Source organism: Numenius arquata, chromosome 17, assembly GCF_964106895.1.
Source record: "Numenius arquata chromosome 17, bNumArq3.hap1.1, whole genome shotgun sequence".
Taxonomy (NCBI): Eukaryota; Metazoa; Chordata; class Aves; order Charadriiformes; family Scolopacidae; genus Numenius; species Numenius arquata.
This window is the reverse complement of record NC_133592.1, coordinates 7,799,195-7,825,987: the sequence shown is the minus strand read 5'-3', so window position 1 is coordinate 7,825,987 and position 26,793 is coordinate 7,799,195. Positions and strand designations below refer to the sequence as shown.

The 26,793-nt window shown below is 48.4% G+C and overlaps 2 protein-coding genes across 2 annotated transcripts in view; one reads left to right on the top strand and one right to left on the bottom strand.

The window, feature by feature from the left end:
• The window catches only part of RECQL5 (RecQ like helicase 5), a 38,385-nt gene extending 24,384 nt beyond the window's left edge, over window positions 1-14,001 (top strand). Inside the window, exons 9-20 of the mRNA XM_074160356.1 lie at window positions 4,975-5,202; window positions 6,649-6,748; window positions 7,254-7,290; window positions 8,062-8,120; window positions 8,268-8,341; window positions 8,813-8,906; window positions 9,365-9,505; window positions 9,984-10,657; window positions 10,880-10,955; window positions 11,848-12,099; window positions 12,591-12,663; window positions 12,788-14,001. Of these exons, the coding sequence (XP_074016457.1) occupies window positions 4,975-5,202; window positions 6,649-6,748; window positions 7,254-7,290; window positions 8,062-8,120; window positions 8,268-8,341; window positions 8,813-8,906; window positions 9,365-9,505; window positions 9,984-10,657; window positions 10,880-10,955; window positions 11,848-12,099; window positions 12,591-12,663; window positions 12,788-12,888 (1,909 nt within the window). The 3' untranslated portion in view covers window positions 12,889-14,001. The remainder of the gene's footprint in view (window positions 1-4,974; window positions 5,203-6,648; window positions 6,749-7,253; window positions 7,291-8,061; window positions 8,121-8,267; window positions 8,342-8,812; window positions 8,907-9,364; window positions 9,506-9,983; window positions 10,658-10,879; window positions 10,956-11,847; window positions 12,100-12,590; window positions 12,664-12,787) is intronic.
• Window positions 14,002-15,833: 1,832 nt separating this feature from the next.
• MYO15B (myosin XVB) overlaps window positions 15,834-26,793 on the bottom strand; it is a 43,215-nt gene continuing 32,255 nt past the window's right edge. Inside the window, 22 exon segments of the mRNA XM_074160354.1 lie at window positions 15,834-15,884; window positions 16,163-16,303; window positions 16,760-16,893; window positions 17,375-17,508; window positions 18,502-18,629; window positions 19,005-19,153; window positions 19,511-19,619; window positions 19,939-20,016; window positions 20,315-20,409; window positions 21,012-21,142; window positions 21,715-21,791; window positions 22,174-22,250; window positions 22,629-22,701; window positions 22,946-23,009; window positions 23,126-23,238; window positions 23,510-23,670; window positions 23,997-24,108; window positions 24,252-24,393; window positions 24,857-24,975; window positions 25,227-25,345; window positions 25,835-25,910; window positions 26,138-26,197. Of these exon segments, the coding sequence (XP_074016455.1) occupies window positions 15,834-15,884; window positions 16,163-16,303; window positions 16,760-16,893; window positions 17,375-17,508; window positions 18,502-18,629; window positions 19,005-19,153; window positions 19,511-19,619; window positions 19,939-20,016; window positions 20,315-20,409; window positions 21,012-21,142; window positions 21,715-21,791; window positions 22,174-22,250; window positions 22,629-22,701; window positions 22,946-23,009; window positions 23,126-23,238; window positions 23,510-23,670; window positions 23,997-24,108; window positions 24,252-24,393; window positions 24,857-24,975; window positions 25,227-25,345; window positions 25,835-25,910; window positions 26,138-26,197 (2,343 nt within the window).

Here is a 26,793-nt window from a genome sequence, read left to right as displayed (position 1 = left end):
CTTCCACGTTAATGGGAATGGAGAGAAGTGGAAATACCTGATCCTTAACATTCCTCCCTAAAGGCATGTGTAAGATCGGGAAGACATCTTTTGGGGAGAACTGGCTTTCTGCCTCGCTCCCTACCTGTCTGTAAAGAGGTGACTGCCCCTGCACCTCCTGGAAGAGGGACGGGGTCCCAGCTCTGTGCTGGGAGCTGCAGGAGCTTCCAGAGTAATCGGCTTCAGGTGGCAGAAAACCAGGGCTTATAGTCAGTCTCCTTGCCACCCCCTCTGCCCACACCCAGCAGCAAACAGAGATGGGAGTACAGGTGGTGGGACACCTCTCCATCTAAAACCAAGGTTTAAAGTGGGTAATTTCATGTATTTGGGGGATCCATTCTTGATTCCTTCCCTTCTCACTGCCTTCAGACCTGATGGTCTCGTTACTGTAAACCATAGACCATGTATGTGTTTGTGTTCTCTCAGAGCAGTGGTTTCTCATGCTGTTTTGAAACCAGCATCTGTGCCTGATAAATTTGCTGATTTTTTTTCAAAAATGCTCTTGTTAGAAGCTGTGTAAAATCTTTCCATTTATTTCTATTGGACACAGATGCTTAACTTGCACATTACGCTAGTTCCCCGACCAGGGTTTGTTTTCAAGCTCTCTGTTTGCTTCAGGATTTGGGGGATAAAACCTAGCTCCGGCTGGGAGGAGCTCTGGAGGAACACCGTGGCTGGTACCCACTCGGTTTCACACGCGCTTGCCTGTGCTGGCAGCTACTCACCAACGGCACAGACGCCACTCGTGCAGAGGAGCAGAGCGGCTCTTGTCCGCACCAAGTATTAATACAACAAATCGTCACCCTGGAGAATGCCCTGTGCCAGACCTGCTTATCAGCTAAGGTCACATTCCTTAACAGCAACAGAAAAACCGAGCAGACAGCCTTCCTAATCAGCAAAGAAGTTGCTTACTCCTGCTCTGACCGGCGGAGCGATGCAAGACCCGCAGGCTGGATCCTTTTGTTAGCGGCAGGGCTGCAGCGCGGCTCCCTGCAATCCTATTAAAAGCTTTTCTCTCGCCACCTTTCCTCCTGAGCGTCCCTTACAAACAAATCCAGGCTCTGCCCGGTGCCTGATTCCGTGGTTCGCCGTGCAGAGAGCTACAAAAGCTCCAGCGACTTGCTCGCTAGCTGAATGTTAAGGTGCTACGCTTGACCGAACACCAGCAATAGCTCAGCCTTACCCCAGCCGCGCCGCGAACTCTTCTCCTCTTGTTTTTTCTTTCTGTCTTCTTCAACTTTCACGTCATCTCTCCCCTCATCCTGGCTTGTGTCTGGCTCCTCGCTCGGCTCCTCTCTGCTCGGCTGCTGACAGCCAGCTGTTGTCTCTGCCTTTTTTTTTTTTGTTATTGGTTGTCCTGGAGATATGAAGTTTCGTGTTACATGTGTGCCAGAGAGGGAGGGCGGGCGAGGAACTCCCCGCAGCGCCCGAGTGCCAGCACTTGTTGCTCCCTTCCCCTCTGCATCTCCCCCTAGCAAGGTCTTTTTTTTCTTTTTTTTTTTTTTTTTTTTTTTCCCTTTTAATTACCGCTTTTTCTGGAGAAGGACTTGAATTGATTCTCTTCTTGCGATGGGATGGTTCGGGTGTGTGTTAAAGCAATTAACTTTTCTTTCTGCTGCCCAGTTTCCTTCCGACTCCCGGGGGAAGGAGCTTTTCTCCTGTGTTCTTTGAAGGGGCAGAGCAGGCAATGGCGAGGACGCTGCAGCAGGGTCTGCCCCTGGGCTGGGGAATTTCTTCCATGCCCTTGCCCAGGTCATTTGCTCTCTCGATGCCGTGGGTTTTGCTCCTTGTACGCTGGGGACAGCTGGCCCCCACTGTCGTGTCTCAGAGGGCTGGTGAAGGTCAGCCGATACTACAAAGGGTACAGTCCTTCAGGCAGGTGCAAAATTATCATTCCTCATCAACCTCCTAATTTGCTCTTCTCTTTGATAAAGCTCATTAAATGGCTTTTGTTCAGCAACTGGCATCTATGTATATAATTTGTCCTCATGTGATTTTTGTCTTTTTAACGCTTTAATTTCTTGCCTTTATTCCCAGATTCGCTGGGGTTTTTTTTCGGGGAGCTCTTCTGATGGGGCTCTGTACCCTTCCTTGGCTCATACAAGGGAATGCTTTTTTCTGGTGTATTTTGGGGAGAGGCAGAGCTTCTTTTGGGATATGTGACTTTCCTTCTTCGACAGTTCATCTTTTTCTATTAATTGCAGGAATAGGGTTCCTGTTTTATCTGCTGTACAAAAGCAAGAAGTGCCAAAAGGAGGATGGTGTGATCAGTTTAGCACTTTCCTGAAATTTATTGCCACAGATAAAAACATGTTAATAAACCTGATTGTTATTTTGCTCTTCACCCTGTCCCATGATGTAAAACCAGGGTGGGATGTCTCACATTAAATAAGGATTTTGTTTAGACGTTTTAAAGACCAGTGGTCAGTTTATACATACTCCTGTTGAAGGGTGGGGGAGCAAAATAATACGTTTGCATATTTAAAAGATGAAATAATTTTAGGATATGTATAATAATACAAAATACCATTAATTTATGTAAATCTGCTCTCCATCTCAAGGGCATTAGTCAGGTGCTCATGTGGCTCGGGAAGTTTTACCACCTCATGTTAATGCATAACCAACTATGTTTCAGGACCTCTTGTGTCGAGTTAAGCGTTAATCCAATGGTTCCCCCCAGCATCCCTATTGGTAACTCTGGTTTGGGCCTTTTGACTCTAATTATAGGACTGCAGTCTTAGTTCTGCAACTGGATTTCCGTTCTCACCCAACTCATGAGCAGCACTGGCTAAAGTGGGGCTGTGGCCCCGATTTGGGTAATTCTGCAGGAAAACAGAGGCAGTTACAGGAAGGTGGACGGAAGGGGCTGGGCCTGACAAGCCCGATGGGTTAGAACTTCTCTGAATTCCAGTGACTTCAGAGCTGATCTGTGCTTCCAGCAAAGCCCTCCCTTGGGGCATCTCTCTTGTTTGTATCAAGGGACAGAGGTGTGTGTGGATGTCCCTCGCCAGCGTAAGCCTGGTGAGTAGGCTGTCGAAGTGAGGAGAGGGCTTGACCATTACTGTACGCCCCGGTTAACTCTAATACAAATCAGTGCGTGTGAGAGAGAGACGGGGACTAATGAGAATGCCTGTTTTCTTTTGGGGAAACAAAAAGCTGACTTGCAGCTCGCTGACATTTCTATAGTCACGTTGCATTGGCAGCACAGGCAGCACCAGTAGTTCTTTTGGAAAGGCAGGACAAGGGGATCGAATGTGTTTTCCCTATCCCAGTCCCCCCACCCTTCCCCACCATGTGAAAGGAGCTCTTTGAGTGCAAGAGGAGCGTGAGTCAGTGCGGCTCTGCAGGGGGATATAAAGCCAGCTTTGTAGTAGCCCTCTCTGGGCTTTCAGTGTCCTAGACCAGACCCTGCAACGTCCCCCTGTTGCAGCCCTCCTCACCTGAGCAGCGCCAGGTCCTTCACGCTTCAGCACACACGTTTCATTGCTCCGGCGACAGTAGTCTGTAACCTGCTGCTCTGCTGCTCCACTCGCTCTCCTGCTTGGGAAATTGTCCTCCCAGGCCGTGGGAACGAGGGAGGAACCAGAGCCTGGTAGGGTTGGTTTGTGCTGCTTTGGTAGACGTGCAGTTACGTTCCCCCCAGACACACACAAGGTAAGAAGCAAACTGCATTTCTTAGATCTCTGGCAAGTTCAGACATCCCTTAAAGGGTTTATATTAAGAGTAGATGAAGTGCTCACTCTCTTACTTTTCCCCTCTGTGACCCACTTTTGCAGATGAAGTTGGTAACCCAGTTAGGGCACTCCTTGGTAGAGAAGAAAAATCACCACTTTGTTCTTCCTTGCAGTAAAATAATTCTTTTCTAAAATAACTCCTGTTGCTGCTTGGCTGCAGGATTTGATCTCTAAATGCCTGCTGAAGTAAGTGTTTCTGTGTATCTAGTATTGGCATTTTGATTTAAGAGACAACCAGCCACTCTGCTGTGAAACCTAAGTTTTAAAAAGCTCCTCTAAATTCTGCCCACTTTCTTAAGACAAGAAAAAAAGAAAAAAAGTAACCGCCTGGTTCTTCTTTATCTGCGAAATCAGTCTCTTCGCTGGTTAAAGTTAGGAAGTGTTCTAGAAGAGAAATTACTTCCTGCCTGTATTGCTAATGAGCGTATTTCTGTCACCAAACTCTTCTTTACATACCCAAAAGTGCTCATGTCTGCCAGAAATCTTCTGAAGATTCCTGGAAGAATCTAATCGTCTTCACATGGTTAGTTTGCTGAGGCTGGTAGAACTGGTTGGGCAATACTGTATGAGCAAATGGACTGGTTTTCATGGATGTAGGACTCTACCTGAACTTTGGCTGCTGATCTGAAGCGTGTGTGAGCAGCTCGAGTCCCAGGATGTATTATCTCAATAGTGCTCCCTTGTGACCTCAGTCTGGACTATTTCTGTGACTTGATTTACATTCCTCTTTCTTCAAATGTAGATTTCTTCACCTTCAAGCCATAAACAATAACATTAGAAGCTTCAATGTGAAATACACAGACATACTCTGAGCTCTGAGGTGCAGAGATCAGCAGGACCTCTTTATGCATTTATCCTAGAGCCATTCTGATTGGACACGGAATATATTTGGCCAAAGATGCAGAATTAATAACTGCATATTTCATCCACTGTGCCTTCTGCAGGTCTCGGAGATCTGAAAGCATTTAGCGGAAGCGATTGACACCACGGTTTGTTTTACATGTGGGGAAGTGGAGGCAGAGAGACCTTAAGCAGAGTGCCAGAAACAGAACCCCCAGGAATCCCCGCGATTCCTGCTGGAATAGGCATTCTCTGCAAAACAAAATGACTCAAGTCTTTATCAAAATACACCTTGCATGTGGAAGGTGGTGTTCTTGTCAATAAAAATAATTACCAGATCTTTTTCCCTTTTCTTTCCTAGATGCCGCCATGCTGCCATAGCAAAGTACTTCGGGGATGTCACCCCGCCTTGTAACAAGTGCTGTGACTACTGCAAGAACCCAGGGGCGGTGAAAAGACAACTGGAGTCGCTGGAGCGCTGCAGCAACAGCTGGAGCAAAACCTGCATTGGGCCCACAGGTTCCCCCTGGGATAGCTATGATCCAGAGCTGTACGAAGGCGGGAGAAGAGGTTGCGGAGGTTTTAGCAGGTCTGTATTTGGTAGCTGAAGCTCAGCTCGTAGGAGCTAATGGGGAGAAGAGAGCATCTTCCAGCTGCAGGCTCAGCCACTCCTATTTTCAGCACATGTTTCTGTGTGGTGGTATTTTCCTGTAGCTTCCTGGCAGCAGGAGTTGGAATTTCATTTTCCACACGCTTTGGCAGCCTTGATCACATTCATGTCCCAGAGAGCCAAAAGCTGTTTTGACAGACCTAAGAATTGCCCTGCAGAATGTAATTGGTTCAAGAAACCAGCCTGAAATCTTTTGAAAGCAGTCAGTGGGCTCAGCCCGTTCACAGTCACAAGGATCAAAAATGTTTGAGACCAACGTGACAGCGAAGTATGACATGATCCAGAGTTCATTCCTGACTTAGTATGGCTGTCTGTGGACCAGCAGGGGGCTACTGACGGGACTTAGTCATCACAGAGGATGTAATGGAGTGCCAGTATCAGCTGGTTCTGCAGATTGCTAAATTTTAGTGTTTCCCTATCAGGCTGACAGCAAAATGAAGATGTGCGGTGGGAAACATAATTAATTCTGTAAAAGGCTTGGCAGCGTGGAGGTGACAACTTCCCTTCCTCCTTCTTCTCTGGCTGAGTTGCGGCGATCGTGCAGCTCTGCCAGGATGCACAGCGCTGCCCGCTGGCCTAGCCCTCTGCTTTGCCTTCAACAGCTTCAGACTGGTAGCGTTGTTCTTTGGGCAAGTCCACTGAGTCAGAGGGAACCGGTGCACTTGTGACCTAAGCCCGTGTTTGATCTCAGGACCTGAGAAGACACGGCCAGTGCTGTTGTACACCACAGTGTTCGCCACTTGATTTATTGAACCTCTCCATGACTTGGTTGTAGCTTTGCCTTGGAGGTTGTAATAGTCTTTAAAGCTCTGATCTGTGATACCTGTAAGCTTTGGCTGTGACTGCTGTGGAAGGCGGTAAACTCTTGGGCTACATCTGGCAAGAATCATTTGCTGCATTTCAGTGCATTAATGATGGGGATTTCATTTAATACAACAGCCTGTGAACAACTGAGGCTGAGGAGCGGTTGCTTTGCCCTTTCTGCCATCTCTGCTCCAAGGGCGGCAATGACTGACGGACGGGGTACCTGACACAAGGCAGTGACTCCTCAGCTCCGTGGGAGAAGCTGGCAGAGCTTCTGAAACGGAGCCCTACATTCTCAGAGCACTAGTCGTGTGCTGCTAGTTCATGCTACTGCTTACTAGTTCATGGAATTAACAAAACCCATAGATCTTTAGAGGACGCTCACTCCTGTCCAGGTTGAGGGATGGCAGTGAAATTAAAAGCTAAGACTTGTTCAGAAAGGACTTGAAATACATCAGCTTTTGTAAATAGTGGGATGACCTCGGCTCTCCAAAGCCTGTCCCCCAGTTAATGCTGCAGCTATAGAAATGCTTGTTCCTGGTGTTTTCCTGCCTTATCCAGGTATGATGAAGAAAGCAGTGGGAATTGGGATGAAGCCAATGAAGAGAGTCGGAAACGGGAGTGGAACAACTTCTACAAAAAGCAGATGAGTCTGCGCAGGGTGAGTTGTTATCCCTCGGTAGAAGATTGAGATGGTTTGCTGTGAGCTTGGCTTACAGACACAAAGGCTTCCTGGCACTGATGAAAGTAAATTATTGCATCTTGCGGGTGCTTGTTCTGTGTTTAACTTTTTGTTAAACTCTGCTTTTGCCGTGTTCTCCATATTCTGGGTCAGTCCCATAATATGAAGGAACGCAGCTTATTCGTGTACTGATTTCTCCACAGTGCTCATCAAGAGGATCCTATTGTCTTTAATATATCTGATATTAGTGAAAACAGATTTCCCCATTCGGCTTCTCTTTCATATTCCTATAGCAAAGGTGAACTTTTGGCTTTGATTCTCAGCCTTTGTCTACTTTCCCCCATTTTGGTGCCTTTTCAGTACGTTTGTAACTTCAGCATCAGTTTTCCCTGGAGCAGGGGTATAAAATGTGTCTTTTGTGCTTCTGGACCTGCATGTGTGTCACAGGAATGGAAATGTTTGACTGATCTTTGTTTTCTTTCAGGGCAAAGAACCAGAAAAGGAAGATTTTGTTCCTCCAAGTAAATATCTTCTTTGATTTATAGTGGGATTTCTTTGGGAGAAGGAAATCTTGTATTTTGCAGCTGCATGTAATTTATATAGCATGAGCGCTGGAGGTATCAGTCCCTAGGCACAGAGGTTAGGCTTTTGGCCGTGAAAGCTTGGCTGGAGGAGATGGATCCGAGCTTAGCTTTGGTTGGGGTGAAGATATGGAATGCATCTTTCTGAACAACTTTTCCAAATAAGCAAGAGAGGAGGAAAACTCTGTCTAACCTGACTTTGTAGGCTGTTTGTGCAGTGGTTACGCAGCTTTATTCAATTGGGCTATAAGGAAACTGCTGAAACGCTTTGCCGTTTGTAACCGTGCTGCCTGGGGCCCTGTCTAGAAACAGAGTTGCTACACTATTATAAAAGAATAGCTGGTATTTCACGTTACTCTCTTCAGCCTCTTTATTTTCGGTTGGTAATGTGGGGAGCAGAAAAGGGTTGCACTTCTTAAGAGCTGGGATTCCCTGAAAAAGGGTTTCCTGAGATGGAAGGCTGCTAGTCATAAACTAGCAAAGTTGACGTTCTCATGCAGAGAGAAAAACATCACTTTGGCTTCTGCCTATTCTTTTGGAGTTTGTCACTTCTCTAGGTAAAAAGGGTGACTGTGTGGTCCTTGGGGTGACTATGCAGGGGGGAGCATCCCAAGCAGTGCTGGACTGGCACCCTCCCGGTGCCAGCTGAGATGTTCTCTGTCAGCCCCAGCCCTGCTATGACGCCTTTCCCAAATGTCTCTTGTGTGGTAGGTGCAGACTGCCCCTTGAAGGACGCCTTCAGCAGGAGAATCTCTAAGCTCACAGTGAAGGTAAGAAAGGCAGGTCAGCGTTCCGTCTTGTTGACTTGCAAAGAATGACAAAGATTCTGCTTGCCCTGTTCTTACTCCTTCAGGGATGGAAGCCCGAGGGGCGCTGTGACCTCTGTAGAGCATGTCTGAGTATCCCATGTTTCCTAGGGACGGGAGCACTGCTTGAAGATGCTGGAAGAAGCTTTGAGCACCAATCAAAATGTTCCAGCAGGAGGAAAAGGGTATGAGATGAGAGAAAAGGGGTAGCGTATTGAGTCCCTTAACACAGGGCCTACTCTTCCCTGAGCAGCATTACTGCTCTCAGGGAATGTCTTGATCCAAGGATGTAGTTTCAATTAACAGCATCCTTCTTGCAGTGATGTTCAGGATCAGGTACGAGGATTCCTGTGTCCCATTCTGCTAAATCAGCTTGGTCCTAGGAGTCGCAATTCTTCTGTGTCCCACAAGATGGGGATAGTGTACTTTGCAAACTGAGCAAGGGGACAAGAGGACTTGCATATAAAACTTTTCACCACCCTTTCCATTCTCCAGCAATTCACCCTGCATCCCTTAGGACTTAATTGAAAATTATCACTTATTCTTGCACCAGAGGGAGTGAATTTCATACTTTCTGGGAGATGCTTAAGCGTTAGTGTTCCCTTTGCAGATATAGAAGTGTGTCTTGCCAGAAATCACCCCAGCCTGTGTTACAGGTCAGACCCTCACGCCTGTGCTGTGGAGCTGGAGTATGAAGTTTTCCGAACCAGTAAAATGGCCAACTCATACAAGGCGACTGTGCTAAAGAAGGTAGGGCCATGTGTCTGCTGTTGTTCCCTCGAATGTGCTGTGGCCTCAGCTCAAGGGGAGAAAGGGTAGAGTTTGTGTGGGAATGATTCTGCTTTGCCTTGACGTCTTCCAAATCTTTCTTCTTGGTTTTCTTTCCAGCAGGGCCCAGAATCATGGTTGTTTCACGTCTTTGTTGGCTTTACAGGCTTTGGAAACCTCCATACCAGTGCAGCTTATCCAAATACCCCCCAGGTCTAGCAGTAAAGGGAATGGGGAGTTCCTCAGACTGTCGCTGACGATAGAGAAGGCTTAGTTTAGGTTAGCTGGTGGCAATAAATCTCTTGAAAATGTTTCTGTTCTTGAGATAGGTATCCATCCAGAGGAGACATGTGCTATGCCATTACGGCTTTTAGTGTGTACAGAGGCAGGGAGGCATAGAGATTTCTGGCCATTAGAGAACACTTCTGTTCTCTTTTCAGGTAGCGGAAATCAACAAAGCCTCAAAACAAGGAGAGCTGTTCTCAGTCTTTGCGTCTGGAACTGGTGGCAACAGCAGCTTAGAAACAAAATCTGGGTCTCTAGCAGAAGAGGACTTCCTCCCCGCATCCCAGGTTTACTCAGTGAGTAAGAACAGATGGGATAGACAAGGAGGGAATGGTGTGCTTTGTCTATCTGCTTTTTTATAATTTTATTTTAGGCCCTTTGTGTGGCCGTAGCTGTGTATGGCTGTAGGAATTGCTTTCCCTGTCTGTCCTTTGGTTTTGGAGTGAGACCAACTAGTCATGCTGGTTCCTGTTAGTGAATATAACCTACGTGCAGGCCATACATCAAATAAGTTTTTTCTCATCTTGCTCTAACCGAGGATGCTGCCTGTTTCCTCACTGCGGGCCTGTGACTTTAACCTAATCCATTTCCTTGATGTCTCAGTTGATGGTTATGCTGATGAGTCAGTTTTAGAGCTTTCCCCAGCTTACGGCTGTACACACTGGTGTGTTGTGTGTGTTGTGTACAGAAACTGAGCTCCTTTCAGGGTTCTGCACAAGAGGGCTTCCTTAATGCTCTCATACCTGACATTTCTTCCTCTTCCTTTCTCCCTAGTTCAAACCCAAGCGTGTGGGAGCAGGATTTCCAAAGAAATCCAGCTTGTTCCAGACAGCTTCAGAACTGCTGAAGATTCAGGAGGAGAGCGATGCAAAGCCTGTCAAAAAAGAAGAAGATTGTCCAAATGGGCAAGACGACAGGAACTGCAGTCTGGATGTGGACACTAGAAAACCTGTTCACCAGAAGAAAAAAAGAGCAACCAAAGCAATGCGTGAGAGTACTGGGGCAGAGGTACTCCCTCCTGAAAAGGAGGCACAACAACCCAGTCCAGACACAAAAGCTGCCCTTTGGGATAGCCCTACTAAGAAGTCCAAACCTAGCAAGAAGCAGCAAATGCTCGCAGAAGCAGCTAAAAAGGAATCACAGGATATTTCCAAATTCTTCTCCCTCGCCAAAGGTGGGTCTAAAGCCAAACGTTGCAGCTCAGCAAAAGAAGATGGCTGTTCTGCAAGGACACTACCTCAGGTTTCTTCTCAAAGCACGTGTCAAAAGAAACCAATAGCTCAGGGAAACAAAGATGTCTCTGGAGAAGATGTGACTGGACAGTCCCAGGCAGAGAATGAAGAGCTGCGAGAGACAGAATTAACACTGACTGGGAGAGAGGGGGATTTTAAGGCCCAGCAGGCTGCTGAGTCTGAACTCCTTCAGGAAGAAATGGATGTAAAATCCAGGTAAAAGCTCTACCTCTCTGCTCGCTCTGTTGCCTGTTAATGAGCTGCAGAGCCCTGCCCATTTCCTTGGCCTGGAACCTGGGAATCTCTATTAGATTTCTGAGGCTGGTGAGGAAGACTCTTGCTTTACCATGGAGAGTCTTATGGCCACTGACAGTGAATGTAGTAATATCTTCACTGTGGAATGATTAAAATTGATCTTCTCTCCACTCTTCCCACTAGTGTTGCTGAAAACGTCGCAGAAACTGAGCTAACTGTTGGGGAAGGTGACTGCGGGAAGCGACCAGGGTCACATGAGGTAAGACTTTAATGGATACTAATTTCTTCTATTTGTTCTGCTCATCTTGTGCAAAGTTTCTTTCTGGGAGTGATGCTTCTGGTCTGAACCTCACCTGTTAGTGTTATTTATCTGGGGAGGGCCCAGCTGCAATCGCAGCAGAGAGGAGAACCGTAGCTGTGTTGTACTCCTGGTGTCCCGCTGCCGCCCGCTGGGCCAGTGCCAGCGACTCAGACTGCAGAGGACACCTTCCCCTCCGCTCTGCTTTGTTTCCTCTTCTCTGCAACACATGTGACTGTACCCTTGGCTGATGACTTGCCTGGAATGAGTTTCTCCACCCCCTCTAGATCTGTAAGGAACTATAATTAGTGAGCTGCTTTCTCGGGTCAAGGGAACAACCGCAGGCCAATGACACACAGGACCACGCAGAAGTGAGCTACGCTTTTCAGCCTTGTATTCAGCTCTGGTTCTGCGTTTGTCACCTGAGACTGCCTCGGAACTGTCTCTACCCATCAGCGCAGTTTTCTCTTTGCTCTTTCAAATTGAGCTGGAGTCTGATACTCCTGAAGTGGTTGATTCTTCCTGAGGGATGTATTCTCAGAAGACATCCTGGGAAATCTTTTCCTGTTAGTTTTTCCTATATAGGATGGGATCTAGCAATCAGCTGCCCTGATAAGAGCATAGGGTAATTCTGAATGCGGTAGTCTTAAAGGGTTTTTCTCAAGGTCCCTTTGTGTGGGAAACAGTGTATTATGTCTGCACAGCAAAATGGGTTACGCAGACTCCTGCGTGGTATTCACTATAGGGAGACCCTGCAGGATGCTGCAAAGATTCATGTTCTCAGAAGGTAGTGGCTGCTTGGAAGTGTAGTGTTGCCACTGATGTTTTTGGTTTTCTTCTGTCCCATCTCTAGGACGTGGAAAGTCCCGCAACAAAGCGGCTACGGACAGTGGCAAAATCTTCTATTCTGTCCCAGCCAGAAAGCAAAAGTGTTTGTCCAACAAAGAAGAAGGTGACTTTTGATCCGAACTTATCACAATGTGATAAAGAAGGAACCAGCAAGACTGTACAGCCAGTGACCAAAGGCATGTCCCTCAAAGAGACAGCAGACATCGTTGTCAAATATTTGACCCCGTTCTACAAGGGTGGCAAATTTGCTTCCAAGGTAGGGCACAGCTCAAGACTCTCTAGCGGGAGGAGACTGCATCTCCCTAGTGACCTGGGGCTCTGGGAAGGGGAGGATGATCTGGGTACCCCATTTCATTTCCAAGTCACATCTTGGTACGTGCTGTTTTAGTGACTGGGTGCAGCAACTCACCTCTCCCAAGAAAGGGTTTGTGTGTGATTGGAGTGGTATCGTGTTGGTTCCACACTTGTTTGTGATTGTTCATGTTCTCACACTAAACTCCGGCGCGTTTTTAAGAACCCCATCCTGTGGAGTGGCAACAGTGTGTAGTTTACTTGATGCTGCAAGGCAGCATGTGTGTGCCTGTGCTTCTCCAGCACTGCAGGGTGTTTGCAGGTTTGCAGCACTCCTGTAATCTACATCTATGAATGGTTTGTGCTAGACCCAGCCCGTGCTAAGGGCAAGAAAAACGTGGAAACAGTCTGTTGAGGTAACCAGCATCTCCTCTCTGCTCTTCCCCAATTCTGCAGGATCTGTTCAAAGGCTTTGCTCGGCACCTGTCTCATTTACTGGCTGAAGAGCAGAATCCTGCCCGCAAGACTGGTGAGTTGGCAGCTGGAGAGAGCACCAAGAATCTTGGGTTCTTTTGATGTTAAATGGATTGATGTCTTTAGAGGGGGCAGATGTCTTAAGTATCATCTCAAAGGTGGTGCTTCCTCTCTTGCAGTGAAGGAGGAAGCACAGAGACTCATCAAGGAGTTTTTCAAAACAAGAGTCAGGTGTGAGAGCGAGATGGACTGGCAGGAGCTGCAGAGCTCGGAGGGCTGATCCTCACATCATGTTGACTGTCTTCCTTCCTCCAGCTGCGGGACCAGGGGACCTCGAAGAACTCAGCCATGGAGGGATTTGTGAAACTGCAGAAGTGAGCTTAATCCTTTTCCACTGCGTTTTTGCTCACTTCTGTCCTTAGTGACACGCACTTCCAGGAACCAGTTTCTGTGAACTTAGGGAGAGTTTCTCCAGCACGCAGGGCGCTGAAGCCCTCTTGCCAAGAGGTGTGAAGTCTGCATCGGCTCTATAGGTTGGGGGCTGCTGCCTCAGCTGTTCTGCAGCATCTCCAACCTCTACTCCCTGCAGCAGCCTGGGAAGGGCTCAGACTCTCCAACTGGAACTCTGCTCTGGGATGGCATCTTGCTTTCTAGATGGCTCCTCCCCTTGTTCCCCCATCTCTTAGTTCTTATTTCAGTGTTACCGATAGAAGCCTTACGCTACAAGTTCACGTGCTTTGCTCAGGGCTGCCAGTGATGAACTTGATGGCTGAGTTCCTGGATGGAACGTTTTCCCTTGAAGGGCAGGAGGGGAGCGTTTTGCTTTTACCGTGCAGGCAATGCCTACTTTCTGAAGGTGAAGACACTCAGATTCTTTTTCTTTTAATCTTAACCTTTTTTTAACTTTGTCTAGTTCTGCCTGCCCTTTAATTTAAGCGGTGATGCTCTTTCAGTATTAACCTCTCCAATAGTGGCACCAAGGCTGCCAACACTTTTCCAGCATTTGCTTGTAACCCCTAAAGCCATATTTGCTCCCCGTGCCTCGCCCACAGTCTGCAATACAGAGGGCAAAGCTGCTGTTAAAACTGGTTAAGGTACTGCTGTGGCCCTCAAATTGACACTGTGGTGCCTCTGCTGCTATATTTATTTAGGACCTGAACCTTAGGGTGGGCTTGAAATAACCTGATTCCCTGGCACAAGTCCTTTCTGCTGGGTTTTTGTTGGGTTCTGCCTTTGTTCCATGCCTGGTGGCCTCAGGCACTAGCGCTGCTAGAGGAATCTGCAGCCTGAGAGGCCATCAAACAGGCTTTTGGATCACTGTATTCAACAGGTGTATTTTTTTTAAATGTACTGAAAGGTATGTGCGCATTGACAATAAAACAATGTTATAGCTGCTGTAGACTCTTCCTGAAAGCTCACATTAAGACTCCATCACTGTCAACAAAGATATGAAAGCTCATTTCTTATCTGAACAGAGAGCTAATAAATGCAAACCTGGGGTGGGATGGATGGGAAGCGTGTGCCAGCAGACACCGCCCATCCCTTACAGCTGCAGGACTTCTCCAGCTAGAAACAGGAGGAGAACCCGGAAATGTTTAACTCAAAAGTCAATTTCATCTTCAGCTTGCTCTGCTCACTGGAGGACAAAGGGCTTTACAAGAAGCCTTTTACACAATAAAAGTATTTTTCAGCTGTTGTCTGCTGATTTCCATTTTACCTTCCCATGAAAATTCCTGTTTCGTCAGCCACTTAAGTGGGGTTGCTATTTCTCCAGAGCTCAGCACTCACAGAGTTCAGTTGCTGCCTGGGTGAACTTCCCAGAAACGTTCTGTTTATCTTGTAAATCAGGGGGCTCCGGAAGGGGCTGGCTAAGGCATGGGGTTGTGTGAGAAAGTGCTTTATCACAACGTGGGGCACTTCTAACCACGTGAGTTGTGCTTCTATATAAGGCAGCAAAAGCTCAGAGAAACAGAAGGGGAATAAGGATAAGTTAATCTTCAGATATCTTCTCTGTTCCTTTCTGTCATGTTGCTGAGGTGCTTTACCCAGCCTTGCAGTAGCGCTGCTGAAGGGAGAGGCTGGAACATGCTTCAGCTAAAGGCCTCACAGGCTGTGGGGAACAGCACGTGAAGGGAAGTTCCTGACAGGGAAAGATGCTCTTTACTGCTGGCATCAGCTCACCAGTAAGAAGCTTGCACTGAGCACCCTCAGATCTATCCCGTTCCCAGCCAACAGTTGTAACCTTTTCCTCAAGCTTTGCCAGTTACCTGCAGGCCAGTCTTCCCATGTTAGATGTAGACCAGTCACATTATGGCTTCAAAATACCTCTGTGATTATTTTATTAGAATCTCCTAAAGTGCAGATACTTTTCAGTTCAGTAGGATAGCTGTAGCAATAAAAATAAATTAAGCGTTTTTGTACAACCCAGGCCACTCTCCCCTAATGTAATACAAGTTCCATTTGAACACACTTTCTCCATGGGCATGGAGCCATCAGTTAAGTCTTACAGCTGTGTGGACATGACTGACTCCTTTATAGCAGAGGGAAACATATGCATATAATTATGGCAGTAAGAAATTAATTAACAATAAACTTTCTTCCCATTGCAGCTCAATCTGTGCCCCAGCATATGTGTTAATTGTATCTTAACACTGATCTGCTTTGCAATTAAGATGCTTTCTACAGGCTCCTGCTTCACAAATCCTGCTACAGGGCCTCCTGCATATCAATAGAGAGGAAAAGCTGGCCTATGGAAAACCCCAACAGGCGGCGCAGTCATTCCATAGCCTCCGCTGTGCATTGTGATAACACAGGTCTCTGGGAAGCATCAGTCTTTGCTCATGTTAATTAACTCAAAAAGAAAAGAATGGCTGTATAGCTCTCTGTATAGCTTGAAGGCAATTGCTTGTTTCTGTTGGGCTGCTCCGTGTTGGAACAGGCCATGAGAAAGCAATGGTGTGGAAGGAGTGGCTTTTGGGTTTTTTCAGCCACTGCTGCACGGCTTCAGGGAAGAGTCCTTGGGGACTGAATGGCAGGAGGGGGGAGATTATGGTCTAGTCCATCAACAAACACTGTTGTGGCAGTCTTAGAAAGCAGCTGTCTGAGGTCATGGATGGCTTTTGGAAGAGTCCTCTCCAGAAGACGGGGCAGGGAGCACTGAACAAGCTCAAGGGGAAATAGTGCTGTTTCGCTTGGTCTTTCTCCTCCTCTTAGGCTCTAGTGGTATCACTCTGTTTTTTTCAGGATGACAACAATCGTGTGATACATTTCTTTAGCCTGTCAAAAGACAAATCAGTATCAGTCATTCTCTGCCCCAGAAGTGCTCTGCTTTCTGCTCCTCATAATTAAATATTCCCATGAATCACTTTCCATAATTAAATATCAGGTATGTGCCAGGGCAAAGCTGCACTTTGGGGCCTGGGAAATGCAGTGCCCCCTTTCAGCTCTGAGAGAGAAGAGAGCAGTAGTACTGTCTCTTAGCAGAGGCTCAGCTGGGCAGTGGAGGACAATTTCTGAATTGCCAGGAGGAAGCTGTAGGTCCAGGCCGATCTCACCTGTGACAGTTCAAGCCACATCGTCTTGGGGCTGGCAGCCGAGCCATAGTTCAGTTCTATGCCGGGAAGCCCATCATCAGAGGTAGGCCGCAGGGTTCGCATGTTCTGCAGGTCTTTCAGTGGAATGACGCAGGAGACTGACTGTGTAAGGAGAAAAGCCACAAAACACTCGCTGGTGCAGTCCTTACAAATAAAACCATCTGGTTCTCACCCAGGAAGATTCACCTCAAGAGCCTGTTGAAAGCTGAGCCGAGGGCTGGGGCACTGTGCAAGTGTGTATGGGATACAGGGCAGGCTCCTGCTGACACCATGTCCCTAGAACTCTTGCAAGATTGGGACAGACAGAAATGTGACCCACACTTAGTTGTACTGTGGACCATGCTTGTTAGCATGATCACGGGACTTACAAAAGAGCACATGGCAGTGCTAACTGTTTTACCACTCTTGGCACCTGCTTTGGGCTGGGGCTGTTGTTAGAGTGGCTGTGATGCAGGTCAATACAGTCTCTTCCTGCACAAGTTCTGCTAAGAGTCAAAGTTAATTTCTGATTGATAGGCATCAGGGCTCTGGACTCTAGGGAGGAATTCTCTGGCATACCTGGGTGGTGCCATCCACCGCAATGATCTGCTCTTTATTCACCCCAAAGTAACAGGGCACAGGAACTGTCCTATCGCTGACTCTCTTTACAAAGAAGATGGTGTAGCCAAAGAATGGCAATTTCATCACGTGCTCTGTAAGAAAGCAAAAGGTGCTTTCAGGCAACCGCTTCCAGCCAGCAATCCACTGCACCAACCTAAGGTAGTCAAAGGCTGCAAGTGTTCCCAAGCTTGTCTACATTAAAAAGTAAGGTTGACAACTTCTCCTTCCCCCCGAGGCTGAAGGAAGGTGGGAATTCTCAGCAGCCTGAATGGGTATCCTGTTCTTTCCCGACCAGAAAACAGACCTGCAGCCAGAATATCAGTTAAAACACAACTTGTACAGAGCTATGAAAATATACTGCAGGCTTCTATGAAAGAGGTGGAACTTCTACCATGATCACCATGCCTGGGAACAAGCGCCAATCTGCAGGTGGAGGCTGTCAGGGAGTCACGTGTCACAGCCCATTCCAGGCTCCAAGGATCCTCGCCAACATCATGAACTGTCCCAAATGCACATTCAGAGCAGCTTCCATCATGCTCAGGATAAATCAAGCAGGTCTGGATGTCTCCTCACCTATGAACTGGATTTTTGCATCCAATGGCTGGAGGGCCTGCCTGGTTCTCAGCAGCATGCCAACTTGGTCCTGCAGAGCCTGGGGACTGATGGAGGACTGCAGGGTCTTTGGTGTGTACTCCTTCAGGTCTTCCCTGTGCCAACAAGCAGATACTAATTCACCCCCTGCCCAGCTAAAATCAAAAGATCAGCCAGGGGGATTAAAAGGAAGGGAGGGGATGTGCCAACAATTTTCAATTGCGTGGCTGGGGGCAGGAGGGGAGGGAGAGGGGAAGAGCACGACAGGTTGTATCTGAATTGGATAATGTGGAGGGAAACATCAGAGACAGCGAGACCACCATTTTCCACACAGAAGGTGGCTGTGCACTACTGACTAGTGCACTGAGAGAAATCCCTCCTTTCTGGAGACAACAGCAGCTCTTCAAGCAAGGACTATAGTGTGGACATAGAGCCACAGGGTGTTTCTTTCACAGGCAGTCTCAGCTGAAAAACACCTTACTAAACCTGCCTTGCTCCTGTGCCTCCAAAGCCCTGCATGGAGCAGAGTTCCCTATGCCCAGCAGGGTTATGCCATTCTCCCTGCTGCTGGTGGTGTGAGGGGACCTGATGGAGACATGACCTCCACTCTAAGTGCATAAGGATACAGGAAGGAAGGAGTGTGAAAATACAGCTCGGGGCTGCAGGATAGAAGCTTTCCAGTACCCAGAGACATTTTCATTCCCATCAGGCAACTCACTACAGATTTCAAGTGCCCAGGGCTGAAAACTCTAGCGCTTGTGAGAAAGAACAAAGGAGCATTCATCCCAACTGTAAGCTCATGCACTTCCTTCTTAGTATTGCAAACACATGGCAGTCAAAAAAATTGTTCATGGCTCCCTCATGACCGTCAGCTCAAGAGGAGTCACAAAAGGAAATGTGGATGAGAGACAGCATTAAGAGTGTGAACAGGAGGTAAACTTTCTTGATTATGGGCAAGAGCTAGTCACTAAGTGGTGACATTAATTAGTAGCTTATGTTCTCCAGAGCTGTCCATTCATCGATTATCCAGAGAGAACTTTCAGGCACTAACCCCTGTGGTGCCAACAGCCATTAGAGACAGACCCACCCCACCCTTGAGACAAACATACCTGGAGGGAGCAGAGTTCTGCTGCTCCGTTTTGGCACAGTGCTGGAGCATTGCCAAAATGCCCACCTGTAGCTCCGTATCTTCACTATGGCCCAACAGTATCTTCCCATTCAGGTAGTCCCACAGCACCTGAGAGACAGCACAGCAAAGAGACCTTTGTTAAGCTTTCCGGAAGGTACAGGCAAGTGCGGCCAGCACCAGCCTGCAGAGCCCCACATCTTGCCTTGCTGATAACATGAAAGCAAAGGCAGTTCATGCAGAACTGCACAAACCATGTCTGGAACAGTACAGTTCATAGCTAGGGCTAAGGGCACACTGCTGTCCTTGCATCCATAGCTCCAGTTATTAGTCATTCCCAGAAACACCATACAAAGCCGATCAGCCAAAGCCCTCCTGCTTCTTCAGCCCCCTTGGGATATTCTCACTGGCCTGTGCAATAACTCTGCTCCTGCTCAGGAGCCCTTGCTAGGGAGGTTCCTGGTGGGCACTGCCCTCATTACTTACCTGTCCATAATGAACATCAGTATAAATTTTGTTCTCAAAGTGCAGAGGTGTTGTCCAGATGAGCCTGCGTAAAGTCACAGTGACCGACTTGTCCTCCAGCAGATAGTCATGAAGATACTCCTCCGGTTTTATAGGCCTCACCGTTTTATCTACATGTTTATGCAGAGAGAGGGTCATCACTTTGGGGGCTGAGACAGTGGGCTGAGCTCCATGGCCCAGGACAGGAGCTTTCCTTCACACCTCTGTTCCACCCTCCCCTTATGACTCCCAGCATCAGCCATTCCAAAGGGACACAGACCCAAAGAGACGCACACACCTCTTTCAGGAACAAGCAACACAGCCCCTGACAAGGCACAATCCTTAACCCTAGTAACAGGGGGAAAGTATTGAAGAGGAACCTCCCCAGAGCCAGCCAAGGGTGGGGAAACTATTTGAAAGAGTAGCCATGGTAGTCCCTGTTGGAGAAACCACTTTAAGAAAGAATCTAGATGCCAGTCTTTACTTGCCAAGATCATCGTTGTTATTCCTGATGGCAAAAAGAACAAATTCCTCCATCTCTTCCTGTTCACCTGCCCCCAACTGCTCACAGATCTCCTGCAACACTTCCTTGGCCACCTGAAGCAAGGAAAGAAACAAGTAAGCACCATGGTCTGGCAAGCCCAAAGCAGCCCCAGAGCAGTTAGACATACTGGGCTTGTTAGAGGGCAGCAGCATGGCTTTGCCCATTGCACAAAGGAGGAAGCTGGGTGAGGCATCCCAGCGTTGTGCAGGCCCTGCAGAGATACGCTGCTGCAGGGATTCCTAGGAAGTGAGCAGGAAACAGTCACAGCACTATGGGAAGCACAGGCCAGGCCCAAGGTTTTGACAGATAAGGGAGTTCCCTGGTAGGGCTGAGAGTCCAGATCAATAAAGAAATTTGAAGCAGAAAACTCACAGTGAATGTCTTAATTCTGGTGAGGTATTCCACGCCTCCAGGCATCAGTATCACTAGCCGGCGGGCACCACGCCCCATCTACAAAGGACAGTCTTCAGGCAGCAAGACATGCAGGATCCCATCAGCCCCACAATTCTTCCTCCCTCTTCCTTCCTCCTCATCTCCACTTCCCACTACTTGCCCACAGTACCTGCCTCTTCCCTGCCCCCATCCCTGCCTATTCCATGGCATTGCGTGTCCCAGTCCTCTTACAGACACACGCCTCATTTCCTCTCTCGGAACACTAACCGCCCCTGTGACACTGAACATGGCACCTCCTGGCAAGCCCCCACCCTCCCTTTCTTCCCAGCATCCCCACTTCCCTGCCCCTCAATACCAGCAATGCCTCTATCTCCACAGTGAAAGGAAGGTGGCGGCGGCCCCCATACATGAAATTTTTCCGCAGGTTGCTCTGGCAGATCTTGGCTATATCTGCAGGAAAAGGAAAAAGCTTCATGTGCTGAGCCAAGCAGAGGACTTAGCATTGTCTCCTGTGGTGTTGGGTCAGCCTGGCTGTGTTTAATTTAACGCAGGGCCAATGCTAGGAGGGGAAAGAAACTTGACCTCATCTCCCACTCTGCCAGGACACATCCAGATCATGAGGGGCCAGCCCCAGACAGTGTCCAGGTCAGTAGGGCTACACAGGAATGACAGGATGGGAGAACTAGAACCCTCTTCTCCAGTAGAATTCCAACCCAAACACCTCACAGCTGATGACTCTGGAAGACCACAGGTCTAGCTGTAAAACTGGGCCTAAACAAAGCATCAGAAAGACACACAATTCCAACTTCCCTGGGTGGAGATACAATGGGAAGTTACCTCTGCAAACAGAAAGACTAGAGATACAAAGCAGATTCTGGCCTGCAGGCTCAGGTGCCTCAGTGCCCCACTCATTTCTCCTGCCTAACAGGGTAAAGGAGATTTCCCCATTTGACCATGTCCCCCACCTGGATCCTGTCTTCTTTCTTTGACCACCAGGGCTTTAGTAACAAGTGGGCAGCTGTTTATTTTACAGGACACAGAAAAAGTCATACCATGGTGGGTGCTGGATGGATCACTGCTGGCTAGCTGCAGAAACTTGGTGGCATAGGGCATCAGGATATTGGAAGGGAGGAAGTATCCTGTTAGCAGGTTTAGGAGCAACCAACCACGCATCACGCCCTCCCTGCAGGACAGAAAAACTGTGGACACCTTGGAACAAGACAATTACTGCTCCAAGCAGCTCAAAGTGAACTTCTGCCCTTCTGAACACCTATGGCAGGTGGCAGAAAATCAGGTGGTGGCCCTCGGTCAGAGGTTTATGTTGAGGAAGGGATTGAGTGAGATATTCTAACAGTAAACAAAGAAAGGGAACAGTCAAGGCCACTCTGATGCCACTGCTGCCATATTGCAGATCAGTGTGGGGTCAAGCCAGTCCTAAACGTTGTACCAATTCCCCAGGGCTGTGAAGAGGAAATTGGGGCTTTGAGCAGCACCACTACCGGGAGCTACTAGGAATGTTTACCAGTGCTCAGATATATCAGCAGCCAGAGATAGAAGGAAAAACATCCATTGAAGGGGAAAAGTCAAACCCAGTGACTGGCTAAATTCCATGAGTGCTCAGCAAAACCCCCTGCTATTGAGCCGCGAGGGACAGCACATCATTAAGGGGGCAGCCTCTCTCCTTGCCCTGCTGTCTACACAGCAAGGCAAATGGTTCCCTGTGCATGCACAGGAGCTGACAGCGGTAGTACTCACTGGTTATGGTTGTGGGTGACCTGTTTGATGACCTGGCAGTAGACCTCATCACGCAAACTCTCCTTCTCCTTGCACAGCTGCATTCAGAGAGGAGAAGACAGCATCAGAGAGGGGACAAGAGCATCAGAAAGGCCCCAGGTCTTCTCTGGGCCCTTCCTCTCCCAGCTCCAGTGCTCTGCCAATGTGGCTTAAAACTTGGACTTTGCAGCCTCTGGTGTCTATTGCTATCTAGGCCCAGAGAAGGAGAGGTGGTGCTCTCATCCAGACAGTGATATCCAGGAAAACCATTCACACGCAAGCCTTTCCCTCCATGGTTTTTAATCAGCCTTTCTGTTTCTGCTGCCTTTCTCATGTAGGAGGTTGCATTATGGCTCTCCCTGCTCTCTCCCTTCCCAGCAAGATCTTGGCCCTTCATTTCCATTGGTGCTTCAGCACCTTGACCAGGGAAAGGTCACAAACCTGAAGGATTTCATAGATGCATTCAACGTCATTCTGGTTCTTGAGTTTCGGCTGATCTCCCATGAACCGCATCAGAGCTGCAGAGCAAACCTAGCGTTTAGGTGTAAGCAGAGGTGAACCTGCCATGGGGCAGGCAGTAGACTAGAAAATGTCCTGAAAGCTTTTCTGCTCCACAAGCTATTATGAGACTTGTATGGGACGTGTAGTCAGTGGGACATCAGCCCAGGCAGCGTGTGCTCTTGGGCAATTTGCACTCCAGGCAAAGTGCATTTTGCTGGACACTTTCAGCATGGACACAGGTGGCTATTAACTGCAGAAATGCTTTAGGAGGGGCCCTCCTCTCACAGCTTTCATTCTCCACTCTGGGCCTCATGATGCCTATGTGTGGCCACCAAGGTCATCCCACTCACCCCCACTCCAGCCTCTGTAGCGTTGTGTCCTAGGGAGGTACTTACTCTTGAAGTTTTTTGTAGCAAGCTCGTTCAGTTCACTATCAGAGAACCTCAGCAAAGACTCCTGGATTGGGACCTGCAGGGCCAGAATACGAGGGTAAACTGGGGAGGCAGGTTGCACAGAGCTGTGCTGCAGGCTTCATGAAAGACACGAGCTCCCAGTATATTGCAGGCAGCACTGAAAAGTAGGGGGCACCTACAGTTCTCCAGAGACTGCAGCCAAGGATCTGCCCTCTGTGCTTTTGCCATGTGGGGACAAAGCTAGAGGCAATGCTGGAGCTGGAATTCTGCCTATAGCCATGGAGAGAGACTGGACTTACCTTGGTGTGCTGGACCAGGTTAGCTGCACCCTTCTTTTCAGAAGACATCCCCTTCAGTCCCTGCCTAGACAGAGGAAAAAGAACATGCAATCTAAGTAATATCTCCAGAAATGGCTTGGAGTGGGTCAGGCTACACAGGTCCTGTGTATGCCTGCTCAGGAAGGACCAGAGCCTACTCACATGGACTGAGCCTCTCGGAAGTAGGCTGTGGCGAAGTCCACCATGGTGTAATGGTCGCCAGTAGGGACTACCATGATGTTGCTGGGTTCTGATGTCAGGCTGGGAACAGAACTCTGCAGGGACAGGCACCAAACCCACTCTGAAAAGTCAGCTGAGGAACTGCAGTGTGTATTCTCACCTGCCAGACTAGGAAGGCCTCATCTGTGTGTGGTGCCTCCCCCTCCCACTATGATAGTATTTAAGTGTCTCCATCTGTAAGGATTATGCAGTCATCTTCTTCCCTCTAGCCGTGGAGGTCACACACTACCCAGGGCCATGGACCCACCCTGGCAGCTCCCACAGAACCTGGCCATATTGCCTAGCAGTTCCCCAAGGACAACTCACTTCCTTGCTGGTGTTCCTGCTATCCGGAGAAGTTTTCATATTCATCCGCAGCCCTCCATGTCTGTCCATGCTGGTGCTGAGGTAATCAGGGGCTGCAGCCAGTTGCACCAGGCTTGTGGGAAAAATACCACAGCGGCCACCAGTGGAGCCAAACTGCCAGCCTGCAGAAACAGGAGCGAAAGAGTCAGGAACCATGGCAGCTATCAAGAGAAATGAGCAGTGAGGCATCCTACTGGCAAAGGAGAGCACCAGACTGACCAGGCTTTCCTGCATCCCAAGATAACATCCCCTGTAACTATGGCAGCTGGAACAAGGTGGGTTGCAGTCAGAGAAGAGCAGAGCTGAAGGTTGATTATGCCAGCCCTTAACAGTCTGCTTTCCTCTGGTTTACTCAACAGCAGCATATAGAGCTTCTGGACACCACGGGTCCAGCAGGTCCTTGAAGCCGGTCTCCACCTTTCCTGCCAATCTCAACAAACTCCCTCACCTGGCTCCACGCCTTGCATGGGCAGTAACTTGATGAGGTCACCCTTCTCGAAACTAAGAAGGCTCTTGTCATCTGCGATGTAGCTGCGCAGAGCAACAACGTAGTTGGTATCCTGGGGAAAAAGCGATGGAGAGGTTAAATCTCATCCCCAGGATGTGAGGGATTCAGACCATGTCGTCCCACGGACCCTCTCAGGTCTGTGTGGGAAACCATCTTCTACCATCTTCTTCTACTGCTCTACAGCAACTCCCTCACCTGCCTCAGCTCCTGGATGAAGAGTTCCACCATGGCCTTGATGCTCAGAGCCTTTGGAGAGTGCAGGAGGAGCTGCTCTGTCTTCAGAGAGAACTCCAAGGCATTGCTGCCCTTCAGTTCCACTGAGATCACATCTGCAAAGCTGAGAACACAGCCAGCACACTCAGGCTCCTTCTGCCAGAGCTAGGCATGCAGATCACGGGGATGGGAGCTCATTCCAAGGGCTGAGGATGGAGACAGGCCTCAGCGTGCTCCAGAGGGTGGCCCCTTCACCAGCACTGTATTACAATTACTACAATTACAGCACCATAGGCTGCTCGTGGCTTTCACTGTACCACTCTGAGGACCTCCTTTCTGATGACATGGCACAGAGCTTACTCATAATACTACACTCACTTGTTGTGAGCAAGAACAAGGTAGGAAGGAAAGGAAAAGGCAAAACTCATTAGAAGGAGGGTGAGTCACAACTGGCCTAGGACAATCCTAGAGAGCACAACACAACCAGACAATTTTCACCTCAGCTGTTCAGTCTGACTCCTACACTCTGAAAGCATCCTGCAAGTGACAAATTATCATCCTGCAGCAACCAGCGCCCTTTTGCTCACCTGTAGCTGCGAAGAATCTTCAGGTGCTCAGGATTATAGCCAGCTGCTTTCACCACCTTCAGCAACCGTATGCCCCGGTGAGAAACACCCAGGATCTGGACATCACTTCCATTTTCGCCCTGTAAGGGGAGTGCAACAAAGAGCGTCAAAGGCTCCATCCCACCTGGACAGGATAAAGCAGAAGAAAAAGATGCTACCATATGGACCATGAAGGAGGCCCCGGGCTGACAGAGGTGTCAAAACCAGCAAGGTACAGAAGGTGCAGAAGAATGAGTGATGTGTGGCCAGGCAGGGAGAGAGAAAGAGATCCCAGGTGAACTAGAGCCACACAGCTAAAGCGAGCCCAGGGTCTAGAGAGATTAAGACTCACTCGAGCTGGGAAAAGGCGGGAGAAATAGTTAGCCCAGTTATCCCGAGCAGCCAGTACAATCCTCTTCTTTATCCCATCCTCCTGAATGGACTGGACATCATTGCCAACCCGGAACTCCACTAGTAGGGGTAGAAAACAGACACTCTCAGTAAGACAAAGATGGCCAAGTCTTCCTCCGCCCAGGGACTCATTCCTACCCGTCCTCCTCAGTAATTATAGTGCAGCAAATGACATGTGGAGGTGAAGTGATATCACGTTACTTGTGCACATCAGTCTACTACTAGTTTCTCTCACCCTCTCAATGAAACTCCTTTCAAAGAAGACAGTTGGATTTTAAGACAACTCAAAGTCCCATCCTTGAGCCTCAGTTTCCTTTCCCCGCAATAAACGTATCAGAACTAAGTTTTTCTAGCTCACAGAAATTTCTGGCGATTTGGAATAAACCAACATTCCTACACTGCACTACACAGCACACACAAATGTGCTTTCTTGCTGCAGTGACGAACATTTCTCCTCTGTCCTAAGTCCTGCCTGAAAGGGCTTGGAGGCCGGTTTTTCACTTCAAACCAAAAGCTGGGAGGGTACAGGGAGGAAGGGCTGTTAATTACTCAGCAGGTCTTTCATCTTGCGCTTCTCATCCCTGGAGATCCTAAGGCAGGAATCAGAGAAGGTGTCACGCATGATCTGTAGAGGAAGGAAACAGAGAGGTTTCCACTGAAAAGGCCACATCTGAGTGTGTTGGAGCATCTGAGGCTGTTAAACAGACTGAGTTTCAGGGAGGAGTGAGCAGGGGCTTGACTGGATGGACCTGGAGAAGAGACTAACACCGCTAGGGATGCAGAAGTGACAGTAACTTATGCAATGTAATTACAGAGTGGTTTGTCCCTAAACAGAGAGACACCAGTACGTACCTGCTCACACAGCAAGTTCAGACAATAAGGGTGACTGAAATTTTCTTTTGGGTAAAACACCTGCAAGAGGATGATAAAAACAATAGTAATATTACAGATGTTTACAGATGTTGCAGAAATAGCTCCCCGGGGATGTTTTGTAATCCATATGCCCTACTGCCAGACAATAGCGAATCCACCTCCAAGGACAGGCAGGGAAGAGACACTGAGAATGTAAACAGAAGGACCAGGAGTAAAGTGATGAGTCCATGGGATGAACCCTGGTGTGTTCAGTGCACTCTCCAATACTTGATGTTAAACACATTTGTACCATTTGTCCAGCTCTGGGGGCCCCAGCATAAGAAGGACATGGACCTGTTGGAGCAAGTCCAGAGGAGGCCACAAAGATCATCAGAGGCCTGGACCACCTCTCCTATAAAGCCAGGCTGAGAGAGTTGGGGTTGTTCAGCCTGGAGAAGAGAAGGCTCCAGGGAGATCTTATGGCCCCTTCCAGCCCCTAAAGGGCCTACAAGAAAGACGGGGAGGGACTCTTGGTCAGGGAGTGTAGTGACAGGATGAGGGGTAATGGCTCTAAACTGAAAAAGGACATAATACCTAAATATTAGGAAGAAATTCTTTACTCTGAGGGTGGTGAGACACTGGTCCAGGTTGCCCAG